The 21261-nt window shown below is 45.0% G+C and overlaps 1 protein-coding gene across 4 annotated transcripts in view; it reads left to right on the top strand.

Moving 5' to 3' along the window:
- The window catches only part of LOC309542476 (TGF-beta-activated kinase 1 and MAP3K7-binding protein 1), a 49237-nt gene that overhangs the window by 11659 nt on the left and 16317 nt on the right, over positions 1 to 21261 (top strand). For 2 of the 4 annotated variants that reach the window (XM_082241294.1, XM_082241293.1), the window contains exons 2-3: positions 6393 to 6630; positions 12032 to 12177. In XM_082241294.1, the coding sequence (XP_082097420.1) occupies positions 6393 to 6630; positions 12032 to 12177 (384 nt within the window). Of the gene's footprint in view, positions 1 to 6392; positions 6631 to 12031; positions 12178 to 12856; positions 12995 to 14438; positions 16020 to 21261 lie in introns of those variants that run through there. The other 2 variants (XM_082241296.1, XM_082241297.1) reach the window with 2 other exon arrangements.

Below are 21261 nucleotides of genomic sequence, written 5' to 3'. Positions count from 1 at the left end.
CTTCTTCTGAGCAACTCTTAAAGGTACAAGAGCAGACTTGGGATCGGACCGCCTTACATGCTCCCTCCTTGTTTTTTCTTCTTCTCTCTGGCTAGGTGTGATAAAGATTGCTTAAACACAGCCTTTCCTAGCCTAGTGCTCTGCTGATGTTTTGGGCTGCAAAACCCACCAGCCCCTGCCGGCACACCTGTCCCAGCTAGAGCTGTTGGGAGTTGCCCAAAATATCTGGAAGGTCTCAGGTTGGCAAGGGGTGGGTCAGAGTAAAGCAGCTGCTTTTGTTAACGTAGCCTTAGACTAGGCCGCAGTGGGATCCAGTCTTGGTTCCAAATGAGTCTCCAAGGGAACAGAAATGGCTCTGTGTGCTTCCTTCATTGGTGCTGATCTCTTCCAGCGGGTGGTAAACCAGCTAATGCTGTGGGATCAGCAGTTAAGCTGGGGGAGTGGGCAGGGGATAGGGGCCAGATGCAGCAGCTTGTAAATACCATTCAAAGGCAAGGAACAAACAGTGGAAGGAGAGTAGGCCGCAGTTCACATCCTTATCAGTTTGCTGCAGTTCAGTCGCTTGCTCTCTGCGGGCGGTGAAATGTTTTTACTGTTTGCCTGTTTGAGGGGCATACTAAGGAGGTATTTAAATATATCTGAAACAACTAATTGCTTTGAAGAGCAATGGTTCAGATTGAGAAATGGAACTTGCGTTAACCCTGCCTTCTCCTGGCAGCCCCACGTGTGAACTATGGTGGTTCCACATAGTGGTGCAAGCCAAGTAATTTTTGACTCTGGACTTCATGGTCTCGCCAGCGGAGGGGACAGTTTTCAGTCAGTGCCAATGTGTGTTACTTCATTTCCTTCCAAATGTTGCAAGGCAGCCCAGCTGTCTTTGGGGCTCCTTCTGCACATTCTGCTGCGTGGAACCCCAGACTTTTGCCCTGAAGTCTTGCCCATTGGCTCCACGCTGGCATTTGTTGCAGCAGTTGCATAACTCGGAAGGCTGTTGTATGTGTGTCTGGATCAAAGCTGCCCCGATGCACGTACTCCAGTGTATGCCACTCACAAGTTACCTCAGTATTTCCAGTAGTGACTGTAACGTGTGGTGAACTGGCCAGCGTGCTCCTGCTGTTTGAGTTTCTTGGCCCTCGTGCGCAGTTCTGCCACCAAGCATGTCTCTGGGGGTGTAATACGGAATCCTCTTATCTTCAAAGTCCATATGGCACAATTTTGGATGGATGCAGCATAGACGTTTCTGAAAAGCATAGCTTGGGTTGGTTCTGCTCTCTTTCTATTCTAAAAAATGTGTACCTAACAGCATGGAGTAACTTAAGAAATCTGAAAAGCAGGATTGCGGCTGGAATCTGACCTCGCTTCCTCTCTCTCACAGGTTATTCCAGGTGATGGCTCAGACGTATTATCAGAGAAGCGTGTGTGAAGCTTTGCTGGGGCACTCCGACTGATTCTGTGTGCATAATGGATAACATCATTTCTTAAAACAGTTAATCCAGCAGCATTTTTATGATAACAATAAAAGCTTCTTTTTTTAGCATATTTTTGGTGTATATGCCTTTGAGGTCTTTTTGATACTACAGTCGTACCTTGGAAGTCAAACGGAATCCGTTCCAGAAGTCCATTTGACTTCCAAAACGTTGAAAAACCAAAGCATGGATTCTGATTGACTGCAGGAATCTCCCTGTTGGATGTTCGGCTTCCAAAAATAGTTTGCAAACCGGAACAGTCACTTCCATGTTTGCAACGTTCAGCAGCCAAAACATTAGGGAACTAAGCTGTTCAAAAACCAAGGTACGACTGTAAATGTTGTTAGAGAGTGGCCCAGATCCCAGATCTTCTGTGGTGGGCCCCATATTTCCTATCCCTTCCTTTCCCCTCTCCTTTATAAAAATAATTTTTACTTTGCTTGTAGGGTGGCTGGACACCATGCTAATGAGACCCTAAACTGCCCACCATCTTAATTTCCCAGATACATCTATATTTCCCTATACATCTAAATTGGCTTATGGAAATGTTATGGAAATTCAAGGCCTTTGCCCAAAGTGCTTCTAAGTACCCAACAATACCCTTGCTTCTAATAAAAGTGTTTTTGTTGAACTGCTACCAAACACTTTCATCACCCTTAAAACATTACTTGCTTAATAGCCGCTCTTTGAGTCTGAAACTTGTTTTCCAAGAGATCTGCTAAATTCTGAGCATGGGTATCACCCAGAAGGGATTTATAGCTTTTTAAACATTTTGTTTTCAGTGGTGGGGAAACGCTATAAGGATGTGTTAACCATTAAATGTTAAATCTACAGTATATGTATGATTGAGTATATTACTTTATATTGATAAAATGGCTGTTATCCCAGCCTAAGGGATTAGGCTAGAAATAATGTTACTTTTATAAATGAAGTAAGAAATAAGAATACGCAAAGGAAGAAATAATCTCGTTCCTGGCTCTCTGGAGGTACCCAAAGCTTGCAGCTGTGAATGGCTGAATAGAAATGAAATGGGAGTTGGATAATCTGTAGCCAGCAGCTTCCTCGTTTTTCTTGCTGTGAACTTGGAACTCTCTCTATATTTGGCAAGTGGTCTTGCAAATGCAAGAAAAGCTTTTGCTTTGTTCCATCCGGGGTAGATTTGATTATAAATCCAGCGAGGAATATTATGTAACAGAACAATTTCCTTTTCATAACTCAATTTATAAAATTTCAGCAAGGGAGATATTGTAGCAGCCTCGTGACTGACGGGGAATCATGGTGAGTTAAGGGCTGGGAGCAAAGAGGCATGCAGAGCCTAACTGAAAAACAAGATGGGCATAGTAGGATGGCGAGGGAGAATGACAAGAGTTCCTCCCATGGGGCTCAAGGAACATTAATGGGCTGAGTTGCAGAGGCATCACATGATACTCAGGAGGGCTTAATAGCCTGCTCCAAACGGGTATCATGCTGCAGGCATCACATGGCACTCAGAAGGTTCATCTACGCTAACTGCTCAGTTTACTGTGCAGTACTGGGGCCAGAAGGGGGGAAATCGCACATTTGCAGGCCTTGATTTCTGGAGGTGGCAATGCAAGGAGAATACAGTGGTACCTCGAGTTACAAACGCCTCAGGTTACAAATGCTTCAGGTTACAAACTCCGCTAACCTGGAAGAGTTACCTCGAGTTGAGAACTTTGCCCCAGGATGAGAACGGAAATCGTGTGCCAGCAGCAGCAAGAGGCCCCATTAGTGAAAGCACGCCTCTAGTTAAGAACAGTTTCAGGTTAAGAACGAACCTCCGGAACGAATTAAGTTCATAACCAGAGGTACCACTGTACCTCACCATAACAGTTTGCTTTAGGGAAATAGATGGATATGCAAAGTATTTTCCAAAAGAGTTGGCAAGCAGAGTAAGGAAGCTATGGGGGGCAGTTAAAATGGTAAAGGATGCTTAAAATGGCATCTTCTGGACACTGGCATTCTTCCCCAGACCTCTTCTGAATTTAAAGTCTTCACAATGTACAGTATTCACTTTCACCAGGTTCCTGATCCGGTGCGTGTTGTGAGAAGGGTTTTTCTTCTTTCCCATGTGCATTGATCGGGTCAGGAGGCAGACAGCCAATTCATTCTGCTCCCAATCAATAGCTAGAAGTTTTCTTTTTTTATTATTATGATGTGGCCAGATCATTTTTCATTGCTAGAAACAGGGTTTAGAAAACGGTTGCTTCAGGCAGACAGCTTCAAGGGGAGCACAATTTTTCTCCCTTCTCTCTATGAATAGAAAAGGAAAGAAAACCGCAGTCCAGAATTGAGTGGAGCAATTCTGACTTCTTAGTTCAGGTGTGGATGAACCATTATCAGTAGTGTTGGATTCTGTAAGCTCTGAGAAGCCTTGTCTGGGTTCTGGAAATAGACTCTTTCCATATCAAGGTATACCTCGGATTGTTCCTTTCTGCATTTAAAGTACTTTTGGGCATATTTATTTAAGGAGTTCTATACCAACTTTTAAAAAAACAGTTGACAGGGCAGTTTGCAAATTCAAAGCAAAATACATAATGTAAAATATCAAAATGACAAACTAAAATAAGAACTAGATTCAGGTAGGTAGCCGTGTTGGTCTGACACAGTCAAAATAAAAAAAGAAAAAAATTGTCCAGTAGCACCTCTGATGGTATTCTTCAGATGGGATCTGAAGAAGTGTGCATGCACATGAAAGCTTATACCCAGAACAAATTTAGTTGGTCTCTAAGGTGCTACTAAGGGACCGTGTCTAAGGGACGCGGGTGGCGCTGTGGGTTAAACCACAGAGCCTAGGACTTGCTGATCAGAAGGTTGGCAGTTCGAATCCCCACGATGGGGTGAGCTCCCGTTGCTCGGTCCCTGCTCCTGCCAACCTGGCAGTTCGAAAGCACGTCAAAGTGCAAGTAGATAAATAGGTACCGCTCCGGCGGGAAGGTAAACGGCGTTTCCGTGTGCTGCTCTGGTTCGTCAGAGGCGGCGTAGTCATGCTGGCCACATGACCCGGAAGCTGTATAAAGCTTTATGCCAGCTCCCTCGGCCAATAAAGCGAGATGAGCGCCGCAACCCCAGAGTTGTCTGCAACTGGACCTAATGGTCAGGAGTCCCTTTACCTTTACGGTGCTACTGGACAATTTTTAATTTCTTTTATTAAAATAAGAACTGTTTCAGCAATCACCTTATTTTGCAATTCTGATATTCTTCCTCACATTTCCTCTCCAACAAAGGCCTGGTGGAAGAAGTGTGTGTTTACCTGTTTCCTAAATGAAAGCAGCGATGCAGCAAGGTTCACCTCCGTGGGGAACTTATTCTAGAGTTTCAGAGATGCCACTGAGAAGTTGCAATTGCAGAACCCCCTTGCCCTAGATCATCAATGGAACACCAAACGTTTCCCCTCCACTGTTCTTAAAGGACAGCGGATTGATACGGAATTCTATGGAGTTCTAATTGTATTTCAAAAATATATGATATAAGAAATAAAGCAAGCAATAACAATACAGTTACAGCATCTAGCACAGCACATTGGAAGGCAGAAGGAAGAAAAAAACATTAAGCAGTCTACCAAAACAATCAGCAATTTTCAAGTGGTCCAAGGGATGGGGGTAATTGGTGTATGATTTTAGGGAGCCTATGTTTCAGAGCAAAATGTTTGCACATAGATGACCTTGTTGACAGCTCCATGATTACGATGCTTGCAAAACTATATCTGAACGTTTTCCAGAGGTACAGTCAGGTTGTCTGTATACTGGGATTGCTGAGTGACTGCAGATAGGGAGGTAGAACACCTCCCCAGTTTTACAATTACTACTCTGGGTCTTAATCTTTATAAAAAGCCTTAAATAGCTTGGGAGCAGATTACCTTAAGTTACCACTGCCTCCCAAACAAGCCTGTCCTGTTATTAAGACATTCCTCAGATGGGTCCTCTTCCCCCACCCCATCAAATGTCAGGCCATTGGAGGCCTGTGTGGAAGCTTTTTCAATGGCACTGCCCTGACTTAGTAACTGTCCCCACAGAGACTCTTCCGGTGCTGAGGCTGATGCCTTTCCAGTGCTAGGCAGACTTAAAAAACAAAAAACCACACAGCAATAGTTGCCGTGTGTTTCAGCATTAAATAAATGAATGGGAAGTGGAGAACTGTAGCAGTAGTAGTCGTAATATTCGGCTAAGCAAAGGAAAGTAGGCGGTGGCAGGAATACTGAGCTAACAGATGGGAAAATAGATTGCAGAGATGGCAGGTGGAAGACTGAGTGGGTGCTTGAATGGTGGTGGCGAATTACTAGTTCTGGGTGACTTAGAAATAACACTGCTTCCGTTCTCAGGCATCTTCCAGCTGGATTAGCTACCAGCGATGGCTGAAAGCAAGGAGGGGCTGTTCAGATCTAGGGAGCTTCTAAAATAGTGCATTAAAACACCTGGGGTACAATCCAGCCACACACTGCAGCATAGTTAAGTCTTAGCTTGGCTTAACTTTGCCCAAGCTTTCCCTCCACCATAAGATCAGACCCTGTCTTGTTTGAAACTTCCAAATTCCTGTCCTACAGGCTGTTTTGTTCATTTTAGGTTGCATTTTTGTCTTAGCTGTCTTTTAATACTGTGTACTGTGTAGAGCAGGCAAAGGCAAATTCGGCCCTCCAGATGTTTTGGGACTACAACTCCCATCATCCCTAGCTAACAGGTCCAGTGGTCAGGGATGATGGGAATTGTAGTCCCAAAGCATCTGGAGGGCTGAGTTTGCCTATGCCTGGTGTAGGGACTGGGGGAAAATACTAAAGGCTTTAGAAATGATTTTGAATAAATCTTCCATTGAAATGAGTTGGGTTTTACAAGTGCTTCTGCCTGGCTGGTTTGTATCCCCAGCACGCAGAGTGAAATCTTCTAAACCCCTCTCTCGCCTCCCCACACCCAGCTCTTCTCCATCGTTGTGTTTGGCGGCATTGTGAACGAAGGCTACATCAACCGGCCGGATGAAAAGGAAGAGTACTGCATCTTCAATCGCAACCAGAACGCCTGCAACTATGGCATCACCGTGGGAGTCCTTGCCTTCCTCAGCTGCCTTCTTTACCTGGCGCTCGATGTCTACTTTCCACAGATCAGCAGCGTCAAGGACCGCAAGAAAGCTGTGCTCTCTGATATTGGTGTTTCTGGTGAGCTCTCCAGCAGATCAGTACCGCAGGGGTTTCCATACGGATGGTTGTGTTCATACCTTGGTTCTTTGTGAAGAAGGCTGCAGTCCTGTGCACGCTTGCTGAGTGTATGTTTCATTGTCCACAGAGGGGCTTAGTAATGATGCCTAGGATTGGGCTGCACAGAGGCCTGTCTTATTTCATAAACTTGCTGATAAGCCACCACAGTTGGAAATGCCTCTACCTCTTTTCCATCATCTTCATTTCCCCTTCCAGTTTTTATTATTGGTGTTTCTTCCTGTTTCACCCAGTCGGGTTGGGGAAGACCCCTAGTTCAGTGGTGAATGAGGCAGTTAGGTAATTTATAGATTTGATTTAACTGGTTTTATGGTCCTGTCCTTTCCTCCCATTTAGATGCTAATGGTTCAAAATAGGGTAAGCCAACACTGCTGCATTTGGGAAGGGATCAGGTGCTCATTCTGTTGAATGAGGCCCTAGATCTCTGCCCCAAAGCCCTTTCCTGATGGCAAAATTGTCCATGATAGGACACAGCTTTGGCATGAAGAAGGTCCTAGGTTCAGTCCCAAACATCTGAGATGGCTGCTGTCAGTCCAAGGGTCTCAAGTGTAAAACTGCTCCATACATTCCTATTTATGTAATTGTTTCCTATTTTATCATTTATCTGACCAGTTCTGTATATGTTCTTTGTCCAACGAAGGGCAAGTTGGTTCATGTCCTGGCTGGCCTGTCTTCAGATAAGCCACTTGACCTGCAGTGTAACTTCTTCCGTGCTCAAGGACAAGGATCGATATCTGTACAGAACAAATTGATTTAAATGATGCCCACGTAGATCAGGATCTGTCCCTGCAGAATAACTGCAAAATGTTAGTTCACGCTGCACTACACTAGTTGGCAAGACTGTCTTAGGCTCAGTAGTTTGCACCTGTCACTAGTAAGGTCACCAGTGAGCCAAGATTAACCCTCAAAATGATCATTGATTGGTCATGTTCATGTAAGCAAGAGTACACAAATAATTCCTGCAGAGAAAGGCAAAATGACCTACAGGGGAGTTACATGTTAGTTTTGGGCTTGTTTCTGTAATGAATAAAAGTAGTTCGAGAGGTTTTGCAATCACTCCCTCTCCTTATTTCATCCCCCGCCCCAGTTAGCATTTTCATATTTTGTGTGAGAGCTCTTGGACAAAATCAGAAATGAGAATGGCAGCTTTCCAGATATTTTAAGTGCAGGGTGGTGGTACGTTGGGTTGCAGAATTACCTCCTAATTGCTGATGAGCTTTTTCTAATCAAAACGGATATGAATCCAAAGTCACTTTCGAATACACCAAATTAAAGCACCATTGAAACCAGTGTGCCATGCACTTTCTGGGGGCTCTGAAGGACTGTCAAACTCCTGACTCTCATAGCAAGGCCCAAGTTATTTTCTGCTTCCTGTGAACCATAAGATCCAAACTGAAATGCAAGTGCAATGGGGGAGCAAAGAGGCAAGAGTCAGCCTAGGGCTGCGATGGCAGTTCTCTCTCAGCACAGGGAATAGTCTGCCAGTGCAGCCACCAGGATCCTTGAAGTGGAACAGAAAACCGCTCCAAGGTTTTAGAGCTGGAGCAGCTTATGCGCACCTAATATTTTCAGCCGGAGGGTTGTAGAGCCAGGAGGAAAATCCTTGCGCTCATAACCACATCATCTTTTGTATGGCTGGCTTCTCTGGCTTTTGCTCTTTCTCTCCCATCCCCTCCATAATTAATGCAGAGCTTCTTGTTTTGATGCTTTCCTCCAGTTCTCTCTTCATCTGTGATTTCATTATTATTTCTAGCCTGTTGTATGCCTCTCCTTGCTCCACTCTCTCTCTCTCTTAAGCCTAGTTCTAATTCGTGCATGAGTTCTTGCTATGATTCATCCATCCTTTGTCTCTGTGAGCATCAGTCATACAAATAGGCAGGTGATTCTGACAACATGGTAAAAATGCCCATTGGACTGGGTTGGACCCTAGAGCTTCTTTCCGGCTGTGCATTGTAGGGGGAAATTGGTAGTGGTGAGCAAGTTACCTTTCAGAGAAACCAGCCTGCCATTACTGATCTTCTCAGTGAAGAGCTGACAAAGATCCAGGAATCCTCAAGGTTCCCTGGATTGCCATTTGGAAACTGCAAAAAGCGCTTTTCCGCCTCTTAGGCCTTCCATCACACAACTTCCAGCTATGAATATAAAGCTCTCTAGGGCATTAAACAAAATGAGATAAACACTCTCATTGCAAGAGGTGAATCCCAAAGAAAACATGGTTTTAAATAAATGTCTATATAAAAAGAAGGGAATATATATATATATATAGAGAGAGAGAGAGAAAAGGACTATACATGAACACACACACACACACACACACACACACACACACACACACCCCTTTCAGTTTATCCTGGCCTTTGACAGATATACATTGGCCCACCCTATTCTCCTGATGTAAATTGTTTTAATTGTTTTTAATGCTGTATTAATATATTCTTGTAATCTGCCTGGGGGCCTTATGGGTTTTCCAAGAAACCAGAAGGAGCTTGGCAATGCCCATGTCTTTCTTAGGTATGATAATAATACAGAGCACTGATTTATAAAAAGCATTTGGGTTCCAACATAGGATGGTGCCTTTTGAGAAATAAATCAAAAGTGCCAGCAGGCAACACACATTATTTCATTAATGTTACAAACTGTTTCACTTATTGTCCTTTAAGTAAATTGTCCGCTCCTTCTTAAAACATCCTCTTCATTCAATAAACTGGATTCTAGCTCTCCTGCAGTTAATGACGTCAGCGTGAAAGGGACATTGGCTCAGTGCTGGTTCATTTTTCTGCTGGTAATTAAGTTTGCAAGCTTATCCAGGGACAGTTTTCTTTCCCTTTAGCAAGTTCCTAAGTGCAGCTAGGCAGCATACAGCCAGGAAGAGACTATATTAGTACGGAGCACTCGGACACAGTGAAGGGTAATAAACGGAAGCAAATTTTAAACTTAATAGCTCAATCCTCCTAGCCATCATTACTTGGAAGTAAGTAAGTAAGTACACTTGCTTGTGAGCTAATAAGAGGCTGAATTAAGAAGTTCCCAGTTAAAATCAGGCCTCTGCTATGAACTTTAAACAAGTCCATATTGATTTCACTGGTCTTAATCTGAGTGAGTTGGCTGGATACCCCTTGCAGTACTTCATATGTTCTCAAGAACAATATGAATGCTGAGCTTTATTATTATTATGTAGTCTCTACTTTAAGACTGGAGACAGAGATAGCTTGGAAGGAAACTGAAAGTGGTTTCAGAGATTCCACTTATAATGGTGTACCTATACGTTTCTTTTGTCTTAAGGTGTGCCTATATGTTTCTTTTGAAATACTAAAACCTGCAAAACCTGTTTACCAGTGGAGGACGTGGGAGTGAGGCAGCCACCGCTCTTCTAAACTGCCTTCAGTGCTTTGAAAAACACATTGGTTTGGAGCTAGACTTAGTAATACGTAGAGTAGATCCACTGAAATCAAGCAGGCTAGCAAGTCCAGCCCATTGTCTGTCTCATCATACACAAGGCTCTGTTTCTATATTTCTAGAGTGGTTTTCTTTCTTACTTGCTGCTTCCTGGTGTTGCTTTTCTGTGCATTCCTAGTGCGTGTACAACTCTTCTGGGTATAAAGCCCAGCAACCAGGTCATACCAGGGACCATTCAAAAGTATGAAAAGATTCAATGACACATTTTCTCCTTTAAAACAAACAAGCAAGTCCTGGGCTTTTGGCAAGAGTCCAGTAGCTGTGTGTGCAGTCTGGAGTTCTGCTGCAGTTGATTTTGGAGCTGTTCATCCTTCAGCTTCCAAATACAATGTTTAATTGTATGGCTCAGTTCTGCAGAGATGCTGCATTTCAAGAATAAATGAGCAATTGAGGCTTCTTTTTTTGATGCCCGATGAATTAAGTGGACAGACGCATTGGCCTTACTAGGTACTTAAAGACTGGGGATGGTGCATTGGACCCTTGACCCAGATTTGCAATAAATAAATAATGCACATGTTAATTTTTAAGCAAATAAAGATGGCAGGTGGCTGGGGTGTCACCTGCACTGTGCTTTGCAGTTTGCCCAGCAGTACTGTAAGCAAAGGGGATTTTTTTTAAAAAAGAGAAGGGTAATGGGTGACATATCTCACAGCTAGAGGAGGTCCAGAAGGACCCAGCCTTCCAGCAAACCCTGGGTCATCTGGTGATGAAGAGGCAGGATCCTACAAATAGGCCAAGGAAGGGCCATCCATACACAAGGGTGAGATCAGCCTCCTACTTTGAGGCTGAACAGGTCCCAAACCTGAGGAAAAGGTGGCGCCTCAAATGCCAGATGAAACCCTGGCTGTCCTGGAGAAGTGCTCAACTACAGGCAAGGGATCCTCAGGAATAAATGGACAGATGTCTCCTTTGGCATAAGGCTGTCTTCTCTGGAAGCAAAGGGAGCTGAGAGAAGTGGACAAAATGCCAGGCAATTCCTTTGGATATATCCACTGTGCAGGGAGTTCACTGCTGCCGAAACTGCCTTCCCTCATCACTCCAGAGCATGGGTAGGCAAAGTAAGGCCCGATGGCTGGATCCGGCCCAGTCACCTTCTAAATCTGGCCCGCGGACAGTCTGGGGATCAGTGTGTTTTTGCATGAGTAGAATGTGTGCTTTTATTTAAAATGCACCTCTGGGTTATTTGTGAGGAATAGGAATTCGTTCATCCCCCCCCCAAATAATAATCTAGCCCCCCACAAGGTCTGAGGGAAAGTGGACTGGCCCACAGCTGAAAAAGTTTGCTGACCCCTGCTCCAGAGGATGTCACTTCCTCACTTCTTTCATTTATTATTACATTTATACCCTGCCTCGACTCTGTGGTGGTTTAACAGTCACTCCCTCTTCCCAGGGAACTCTGGGAATTGTACCTCTATGAGGGGACTGGGGGGGGGGGGTTCCTCACAACTCTCAATTCCCTTAACAAACTACCGTACACTTCCCAGGATTCTTTGGGGCAAGGGGTGCCACGTCTGCTGAAAAGTGATACGATGCTGCTTTAGATGTATAGGGAAGTTGGGGACTAAATGTTATAAGGGAACTATGAGACTGAGAAGGTGATAATTTTGCCTTTTAACCTGCAGTTCCATATCAAATGCCCTTGCAGCAGGCTACTCAATTGGACTTTGTCCCAGTATGCAAAATAGATTTGTAGGGCAGCCTTCCTCAACAAGATACCCCCCAGATTCTTTGGACTACAACTCCCATCAGTTGACTGCAACTCCCATTGAGCTGATGGGAGTGGTAGTCCAAGCCTTCTGGTAGGATATTTGTTGGCTGGGGGAATACAACACCTTCAAACTCACTTAAACCTTGTCCTCCTTCTTCTTTTGATGGTGGTTTTTCACAGGCTTGTGGGCCTTCCTCTGGTTCGTCAGTTTTTGTTTCCTGGCCGACCAATGGCGTGTTTCAAAGAAAGAAAACAACCCCTTCAACGAAGGAGCAGATGCCGCCCGAGCAGCCATCACGTTCTCTCTCTTTTCCGTCTTCACCTGGGTGAGTAATACAGGTCCAGACCTGGCTAGCAAGCTATGGAGGCCATTCGCAGACCATTCCTGTTGTCTCTACCTCCAGTCTTACTAGATGCAATGCAGTTCCCTCATTTCAGGCTCCAGCTCCACCAACTAGGAAGTCACCTCACGAGCCAAAATAATCATTGGCCGGAAAAACAAACAAACGTTGGACAGTTTCACCGCCCATACATTTAGTTGCCCACATCTCTTTGAAACCTAACAGTCCACAACCACATAGGAAACCCAAAGAAAAGATATAGCCAGAAACGGCACCCCAAGTAACTATGGCAGGGAGGCCATCAGAGCATGAGATGAGCCTGCTGGATTTGCACCATGCAGACCTCCAGTCAGCAGCCCACCTGACAGGTAACTAGCAGAGTGACTGCTCCCTACCAGGTGAGCTGCCTCTGGATGAAGGGAGGGGGTCGGTTGCCCTTGACAACTATATGCTTTTTTTCAACCTTGAGATGATAATGCCAAGAGCGAAAGGAGGCCCTCCAGCGGCACCCCAGCCCTTCCCCTCTGCCAAAGAGACCTTAGACACCCTTCCCCTTTGGTTCCATGGCAGTCTTTATTTCAGTTCCAGGGCCTTGGTTATGTTCCTTCACCAGCTCTCTTCTCTCACGCCCACCCACCTCTTCCTTCCTGTTCTCTCCCTACAGGGCATCCTGACCTTTCTGGCCTTTCGGAGACTTGGAGAAATTACTTTTCAGGAAGAATACAACACACTGTTCCCTAGCTCCCCGCCAGTGCTCCCCTAATCCCAGTCCCCTTTAAAAATGGGCATATCGGGGAGGAAATTTTGAAGTGAAAGTATTTCTGACTTTTGATCTCAGGGGCAGGAAGGAAGATAAGAGAGAAAGAGGAATAAAAGATACGCAATTTGTGCAGCTGATGGGGTGAGGGGAGAGAGAGGGGGGGAGAGAGAGAGACCACCAGCACCCCTTTGTGGAGGGCTTCACCTATCCCCTACCTCTTAAATAGTTCAAAGTACACCTGCGTACTGTTCAGGGTTCTCTCTTTTGTGCCTTCTCTGCTGTGCCTTCTCCCCAAATAACTAATGCCAAATAACAACCATGTGCCTTTCTCTCTGCCTCAGTCCTGTCTTAATATGTTTAACCACGATGGGTCACCGCTGAAATCAAACTTCTGTTTCTCCTCATGTCCTCTTGGCTCTCTCTTCTGCGGGCACAATCTCCAAGCTGACTATCACATCCACACCAGGCATTTAAAGCACTCCTATACCACCTTAGCTGTCATGGCTTCCCCCAAAGGATCCTGGGAGTTGTGGTTTACCAAGGGCTCTGACCTCACAGACCTACAATTTCTAGCATCCTTAGCAGACAACAGTTCCCAGGATTCTCCATGGCCGTTAAAGTGGAGCAAGCGTGCTTTAAACCTACGGTGCAGATGTGACCTGTGTCCGAGGGCAGCTGAAGAGCCACAATCCCTGCACCTCCCATACTCTTTGATTTGCCAAACAGCATTGCACAAATGAAGGTTGAGTGATGGAGCCGGGCCTCTTCACAGCTGCCTTGAATGGCCGTGCAGTTGTGTGTGCGTGTGTAAAACGTCAGTCTTCCTCCGATCCCTAACCCGTAGTCACCCAGGGCAAGTCCTTGGAAAAATCAGATATCTTTCCCCCCAAGCCACTGCTGCCGTTCCCATGCTGATGCTGCCAAACTGGCTACCCAGCCCTGCACTGATTCTGCCACCCCCTTTAATGAGCAGGAAATTGGCCTGGGCTGAAGCCCTCAACAAACCTAGGCTTCGTAGAGGCCTTGTGTGCACTAAACAAGCACATCCAATCCCAGAAAGAGGTGCCGCCTTCCGTGTGGTGAATTGGAGCACCCACATTAGTGCTGCCTTGCTTCTGCCAGACTTTTTCATGACGACAGCGAGATACATACAACAGGTTGTGGAAGCAAGCCTTCTGCCAAAACATCTCCCACTGAAATGAGTTCCTCTTCCCAGTTGCTCTCTCTCTGTGGCTTCTTTCCTGAACTTGTACTCTCTCTAGAGTGTGCCAAATCTTCTTCTTGCTTTAGGATGTATTTGCGTTTTAACTTGTTAATTACAGTGTGTCTCATGCGCTAAGTTAATGTCTTGTGCACTAACCACTACTAACCCGACTTCTGTTTGTTTCTCCTCGGTATGCTTCCCTTCCTCTCCCCCCCCCTGCCCTCCCCAAATGCTCTTTCCCTTCCGGAAACCTCTCCCGCGCTGCCGCATCCTCCCTTAAAGGTGGGCCAGTCGTTCCTGGCATTCCAGCGATACCAGCTTGGCGCCGACTCAGCCCTCTTCTCCCAGGACTACACGGACCCGAGCCAGGAGGCTGGCATGCCTTACGCTCCCTACACAAACGAGGATGACACTATAGATAGCCTGGGGACATACCAACAGGCCCCTTCGGCAGATGCATTTGATGCTGAGGCACAGGGGTACCAAGCCCAGGACTACTGAGAGCCGGTGGAGCCCTCCCCCCTCCCTCCCCCTCTGCCCGCTCCCCTCTGCCACCAACAAGCCAAGGTGCAAAACAAGAGACAGGTGCATCAGAGTCAGAGGGGCTCTTGGCCGCTCTCCAGCCTTCTAGGGTCTCTGGTTTTTATTTCTTGTTTTTTAAAAACAAACAAACAGGGTGGGTGGGGAGAAGCAACAGCCCTGACACCTCTTCCCCACTTCTGAATTCGCCACCCAAACCAAATTGTTGATTGCAAAGTGTTTTACGGTCCATTCTGCAGCGCAATGTCGCCCTCTCTTTGTAGGAGAAGCTGCCGAGGGCAGGAATTCACCCTTTTCTGTAGGGGGGGGTAAGCACGGCTGCAGGGCAAGTGGGGGGGGGAATGACTGGCTGAGGTAGTATCCGAGGTTGACATGTCTGTGTGTAAGTAGTGAGAAGAGAGAACAGGACTTAGACGGGTAGGCAGACCTGGGAGAGTGAGTGAGCATGCAGGCATGCAAGGGCGAGTGATGTATAAGCTTTGTGTGGTATCAGTGATATCAAATAGGACTGTGATTTGCCCTTTACCTGAAATTACAAAGATTCACATCCATTCCTTGCCAGAGTTGACAGTATTGAGCTACAAAAGGATACTTGCTTCGCTAAATTTCACAAACGTTTTGACCCCGATAAGAGTGCTTGTTTTTTCTAACTGGGTATGTAAGGCTTTTATAATAAGCACGTATTGTGCTTGGATGCTCGCTCAGCTTGCATTTTTGGAGAAGCCATTGGGAGCACCCAACTGCAGTCTGAGCCTGTGGCAGAGGTATCATGCGACTGCATCGCTAAGAGCAAAGTGCAGGTCAAAGTTAATCCCAGTTGAAAAAGTACCAAGTGGCTGTGAGCATTTGTTTTGGGTATGAGGCAGCTCTTTCTTCCCGGGAGAGGAATATAATTCCCTACCCATTCCATGTCAAGCTAACACGTGGTCTGATGAACTGAGATAATTTGCTTTTTGGTTTTTTTTTTAATGGAGGAAAAGTGTTGAGAGCCTGCGAGGAAGTCTGCAAGGAAACTTTTCCAGCACAACCAAAACCCATAGGAACATGTAGTTTTAAAGGAACATATAGTTTTAAATGTTACTCCAGCTGTGTCTCATTTATGACTCAACACAGGGTTGGACTAGACTGAAATGGGATCCCAAATCCAGGGCAGAGGCGATTACATGGGAGAGATTGCCATAGGCTTACATAGTGCAGAGCAAAGTTCAATTGGGAAAATAGCTACCTACAATGGTTTGGAAGATCTTGGCAAAAAGGCTTAGATTATTTGTAATCTGGACACATCAGAGCACTGGCAGAAATGGTTCAATGTGCCAAAATTCCCATAAAATATTAACCCATCTTCACCGTGTTGTAAATCAAGCTTCAGTTGAGCAAAATTACTGTAGCTTTGTTGTAGCTCATTAGAAAGCTCCCTGCTTCCAAAGTTGATTTTTGCTCTCGGTTTATATGGAATTTGTCCTTCTGTACAAAGTATCAGGGAGAATAAGCCACACCTACAGCTTGATCCAATACACGATTACTTGGAAATAAGCCTCAGTCGATTCAGGGAGGCTTACTTTTGAAAAAATGTGTCTATTGGATTACATCCTAAAGGTGTTTTTGCACATACACATATAATGAACTTCTAAAAAGAGGTGTATCAGAACCTCATTGCAGGCCACATGCAAAGCATCAGTTAACACAGGGCCATGTTAAGATGTCAGGGTCAGCTGCATTGGACCACATGATCCTCAGGGTCCCTTCCAACTCTATGATTCTATAATTTACTTGGTGTGCAGTGTAGTTAAGCAGACATTATCTACTGTAGGGTCTTCCTCAACCTGGAGCCTTCCAGATGTTACGAGCTACACCTCCCAACATCTCCATCCGACATAGCCAAAGATCAGCAATGATGGATATTCCAAAACATGCAGAGGACTCTAGTCTGGGGAAGGCTACTTTCCTAAATGTTAACTTGTCACATGGAAGTACCCTCTGTGACTGCAATCCTTGAGATGAACAACATCATGGAAGAGAAAGAATTAATGGGACTGGCTCGCATGGACACTGGGCTATTCAAGCTTACAACCATGGCAGCCTTTGCCAAGTGGGATAAAGAGACCGTCTCTTCCACTGGACAAATTCCCTAGCTTTCCTGGAATTAAGAGGGAAGCCAATTTAGCTCCAGGGCTGAGCAAACCATCTGTCACCCCTGCTATCTTTGTGCTCAAGAAGAATGAAACCAGAGTTTCCATTTGGTGAACACATTGCCACGCTGGGAGAAAAGACAGTTGGTTGTGTTAGTAAACTAGAGCCTGAATATTCTAGATTGGGTGGGATAAGTGAAAGTGCCTGCAATGTGTAATGCTCATCTTCCTTAACCCTGCCTGAGCTAAGCATTCAATAAATGGTTGAGAGAGCTACAAAGAGAACACACCCCTTGCTTCTAAAAGCATCTGTGGAAGCACATTGACATCAAAGCACTCTCTTATTTTAAATTAATCTATTTGAAATAGTTACAAGCTCTCCCGTTCGCTTCTTGTAGTTGTTATTCCTGATCAGATGAATAATCATTCAGTCTGTAGATAGTTATGCATTAAAACATTTGGTAGAAAAACCTCCCATAGCTCTTTACATGTATCTGATACTTTCAGCATTATCAAAAAAGAAAATGAAAAAAGCCGTGTTGGCCATTTGTGTTTTCACACAAATAGGGAAATACAGTGTGGAAAGTGACCCAAAGTGAGTAGGGTGGCGCCATTTGTTTGCCCTAGACTCTCTGCTGCCTTCTGAATCTTAATCTCTTGGTTCCTGATAGCTGGCACTCGGTTCATGTGGCTCTGTAGCTCAGGCATGTTACCTTAAGAGTTTCATGCTTTCAGCATCCTGGGAGATAATTTCCTTGCTGGTCAGCTGTAAGACTTAGCAAGCTAAGGACTATATAGTTAGGATGAGATCTATGGATTTCTACACCAGAACATAACAAACCAAGGCACTACACGGGCCCTGTAAATGTTTTAGTCTGCTCTGGGTGATTGCTTGCCAGTGGAGTATCGTAATGCAACAAGAAGTAGGCAATCTTGTTAAAAGAATGTTTTATATGTGCTCAGAGCCACAGTGGCTGCATAAAATCATCTGTGGAACATAATTAGCAAACACCAACTAGTTCCTCACTTATTAATCATCCATTTGTAGAAATGCTTGCCTACTTCTCGTTGCATCATCATGCCCCAGTGACAAGCATTTTCCCAGAGCCAGCCTAAAGAAAACAGTTTTTAGGATGTCTTGCAGTTGACTGGTAAGAAATATATCCTAGAGGAAGGCACACAACAGGACTGAAGAACATTTTGATTGTAGCATTACAATGTAGAGATCGGGAACAGAGCACTACCTGTCAGGAATGCAGGGAGTGCATAGCTCTGAGCCCAGAATGAAGAATCAGTGCTCACCTGAATATGCCACACTAGTTCCAATACTACATGTTCCTTCTCCTATGTAAAGAGAAGCCTGCTTTGGGTCTTCGTATTGCTGAAAGCATCAGATGCAGTCACCTGTATTTTATGAAGCTCCCACAATCTTGGTCTTTAACGTACGTGTAGTTGGCCTTGCCAACATGACAGGAATAGGTTGGTTTAACCAATTTGTAGCCAAGTCTCTAAGCTGATGCCCTCCAAGTGTTTTTGACGCAGTGCTGGCTGCGGCTGATGGGAGTTGTCATCCAAAATACCTGGAGGACACCAAATTGGAAAAGGCTGCCATACATTTTTTAAAAACGTAAGCAAAGAACAGTGTTTGAAGCAGATGTCATTTGGCCACTGTTTCACTTTGCCAGGACCCAGCTAGGAGAAAGATAACTGAAAAAGACACAGCCGTGGCATCAAGAGAGAAGCCTTCCTTTAAATAGCATGTTGTTATTTAAATTGAGAAGACATGGGACGTCTCTCAAGGGATGCAATGGGAAGGAGCCAGTGTAGTGGCAATGGGTCTTCCTCTGGTGTGTGGTTTGCATGTTGGTGTGAGTGTGGGTGTGTGGAATTGCCTCTAGATCCCCTCTGTTGGTACCTCCTTTCTAGAGATCCACTAAATACTGTGTGTGGCTAGAAGCCGGCAGGGAGTGAGACAAGGGGTATACTAGCCTGTTACTCATAAAGCACAAAGAGGAACAAAGTCTCTCGCTTTATGGTCCCAAGAGAAAGCAATATTGTACAGGGCTTGAGGGAGGGGAAAATGTTCTCCATCCCAGAGTTCCTCTTCTATTGGGATGGCCTAATATTTAGGCTTGCGGGTGGGTGGGTATTTTACTGAGTGGGTTTCTTTATAACTGTGGTCAAGGAGAGGTCTTTTCTTCATCTCTCCCCCCGGAGGGAAAGAGAGAAACATGGGATTGGAGGGTAGGGAGGGAGGAGGAACCCAGTGTTGCAGCAAAGTTTTATGGGAGTCCATTGCATGCTTTTCACGTGGGAGTGGAAAGGGAGATGGTCCATTTCTCAACATCTGTTCCGTTAGCAGATTTATAAATGGGTTTTGCCTTGGGGAATAGGCCAAGACTGTGTTAAACTACATACGTAAAAACCGAATCCTAACTTGTGTAATGGGGATTGTTTTTACATCTCCTTCCCTGCCACATATGGATAGATTCCTAAGACCAAACAGAAATGCTTTTCCCGGTTATGCACAACACACTCACAAAACTACGAGAATACCCTGCACATAACTTTGGTGGAATATGTCAAGTTCAGGGAGTCCCAGTCCAAGAAGAAAGTATGTAAGGCCATGGATTGCAGTTAGTGCTGGGACACCTGTAGAATTGTTGTTACCATGTGTGATAAAACTTTCACCTGGAAAGAAAACTAGGTTCTACTCCTGTCCTAGCCCATCTTGGCCTTTTCTCCTTGCTCTTTGGTGATTCCCAGTTAGTATTTGTTGGTATATTTTCTGTTTTAACTGATTGGTGCAAGAACAATTGTTTTGGGTGCGTTCACAGCAGTTTTAATTGCACAAAGAGTGCCCATATAGCCAGAAACTGTGTGTGGTGATGCTGGTTATCATGCTGTGCAAGCCCGTCTGGGCATCCTTCAGTGGGCCAGGCATTCCATGCATCTAATTCTGGATACCCAGAAACTGCACTCCAGTGATTGGTGTTTGATTATGCTGCTGGAATACCTTTGTATCCTGTGAAGCTACAGTCTAGCACTGTGTTGCACATAAATATTTGCCATGTATGATTACTGCAAACCATTTCATAGTTTGTAGAGCAACTGAATTATACCAGTTTTTCCCTCAGTCAACATGTCAAGTGTGAAGGACCAATGAGTGTCACTTGCACATAGTGGACATGCAGGGAGCTGGGATCAAGTGTGGCTTCCTGATACATCCCCGTGTGTGTGTGTTACCAACACGTACCTGCCTTTCACACTTTGTGTTTCCCATGGGAAACGCTTGACATAATCTGTTGAGTCAAATGTGAAGCAGTTCTAAATTGTTGCTATTAAAAACCCATTCTCATTGCGCTTGGATACTGCATGATGCTTCTGTAGTGTGAATGCACCCTACAGCTTTGAGTTACTCAGACTCATGGAATGTAAGCCATGCACACTGAGAGAAATGTTGTTAAGCACATGAGACATCTCCCTGTCAAAACAGTACTGTCAACCAGGGCTGTCCAACTTCTGACCCACCAATCCAAATGTGGCCCACCACCAGCCCGGTAGTGCGCCTTTCAGGTGTTTTGGGTCCCAAGCGGGCATCAAAACCAAGAGTGTTTATTGAACCTACTGGCTTGAGATCTGTGTTTACTGGAAGTTCTGTGTGTCTACTGTAGTCTTTTAAGTGCCCCACACACCCATCTCTAGATGCACCAATATCCAAGAGTGCAAACCAGCTCGGTGTCATTCCAGTTCCTTAGCCATTGCAGCAAAAATAAGGTCTCCTTTTAGCTCCAGTTAGGCATATGAACTTACTTCATTCACTTCTCGCACGTCTTGGGAATAATGGAAGAGAGACTCACTATTGGATGCTGCCAGTCCCCCATAGCTTCACATACACGTGGGCAGAACCTCGTATGCCTAGACAGGCAGTCTGGTCTTAGGAATCTAAACTGGAACATATTTGAAAATACGAAATCATAGACTTCAGTTCATTTTGCCTCATGCGACGCACACAAAGACTTGTTCTGACATTCTCGTTGCTCCTGGGGCGTTGATAACATCGTGGGGTCTCTACAGCCCTCATCTACAGCATTACTGCCTCTGTATAGTATATATATTATATATGTATAATATAAAACTATGCATATGTATATGCATACATATGTGACAATGAAAGGGTGGCCTGCTCCATACAGGATCTACAAAACGTCCAGTGAACTACAAGCCCTACCCCAACTGGCCCATTTTCTCCTCCAGTATGTCTCCCTCAACTAACATAAACCCTGCCACCCTGGCACCTGTGTTTACGACGTCCTGTATATTTGTGGTTAAAAAAAGTGAAGGTGGTAACTACTGGTGTGTCTTATCAATAAAGTTATTACATTCAAAAACAACTGTAATGGTGGTGTTATGCTTTCTCCCCCCTGGGTTTAAAC

This window comes from Podarcis vaucheri (assembly GCF_965113315.1).
Source record: "Podarcis vaucheri genome assembly, chromosome: 10".
Classification (NCBI taxonomy): domain Eukaryota; kingdom Metazoa; phylum Chordata; class Lepidosauria; order Squamata; family Lacertidae; genus Podarcis; species Podarcis vaucheri.
Note: the sequence above shows the minus strand (reverse complement) of the source record. Positions and strands in the feature narration are given on the sequence as shown.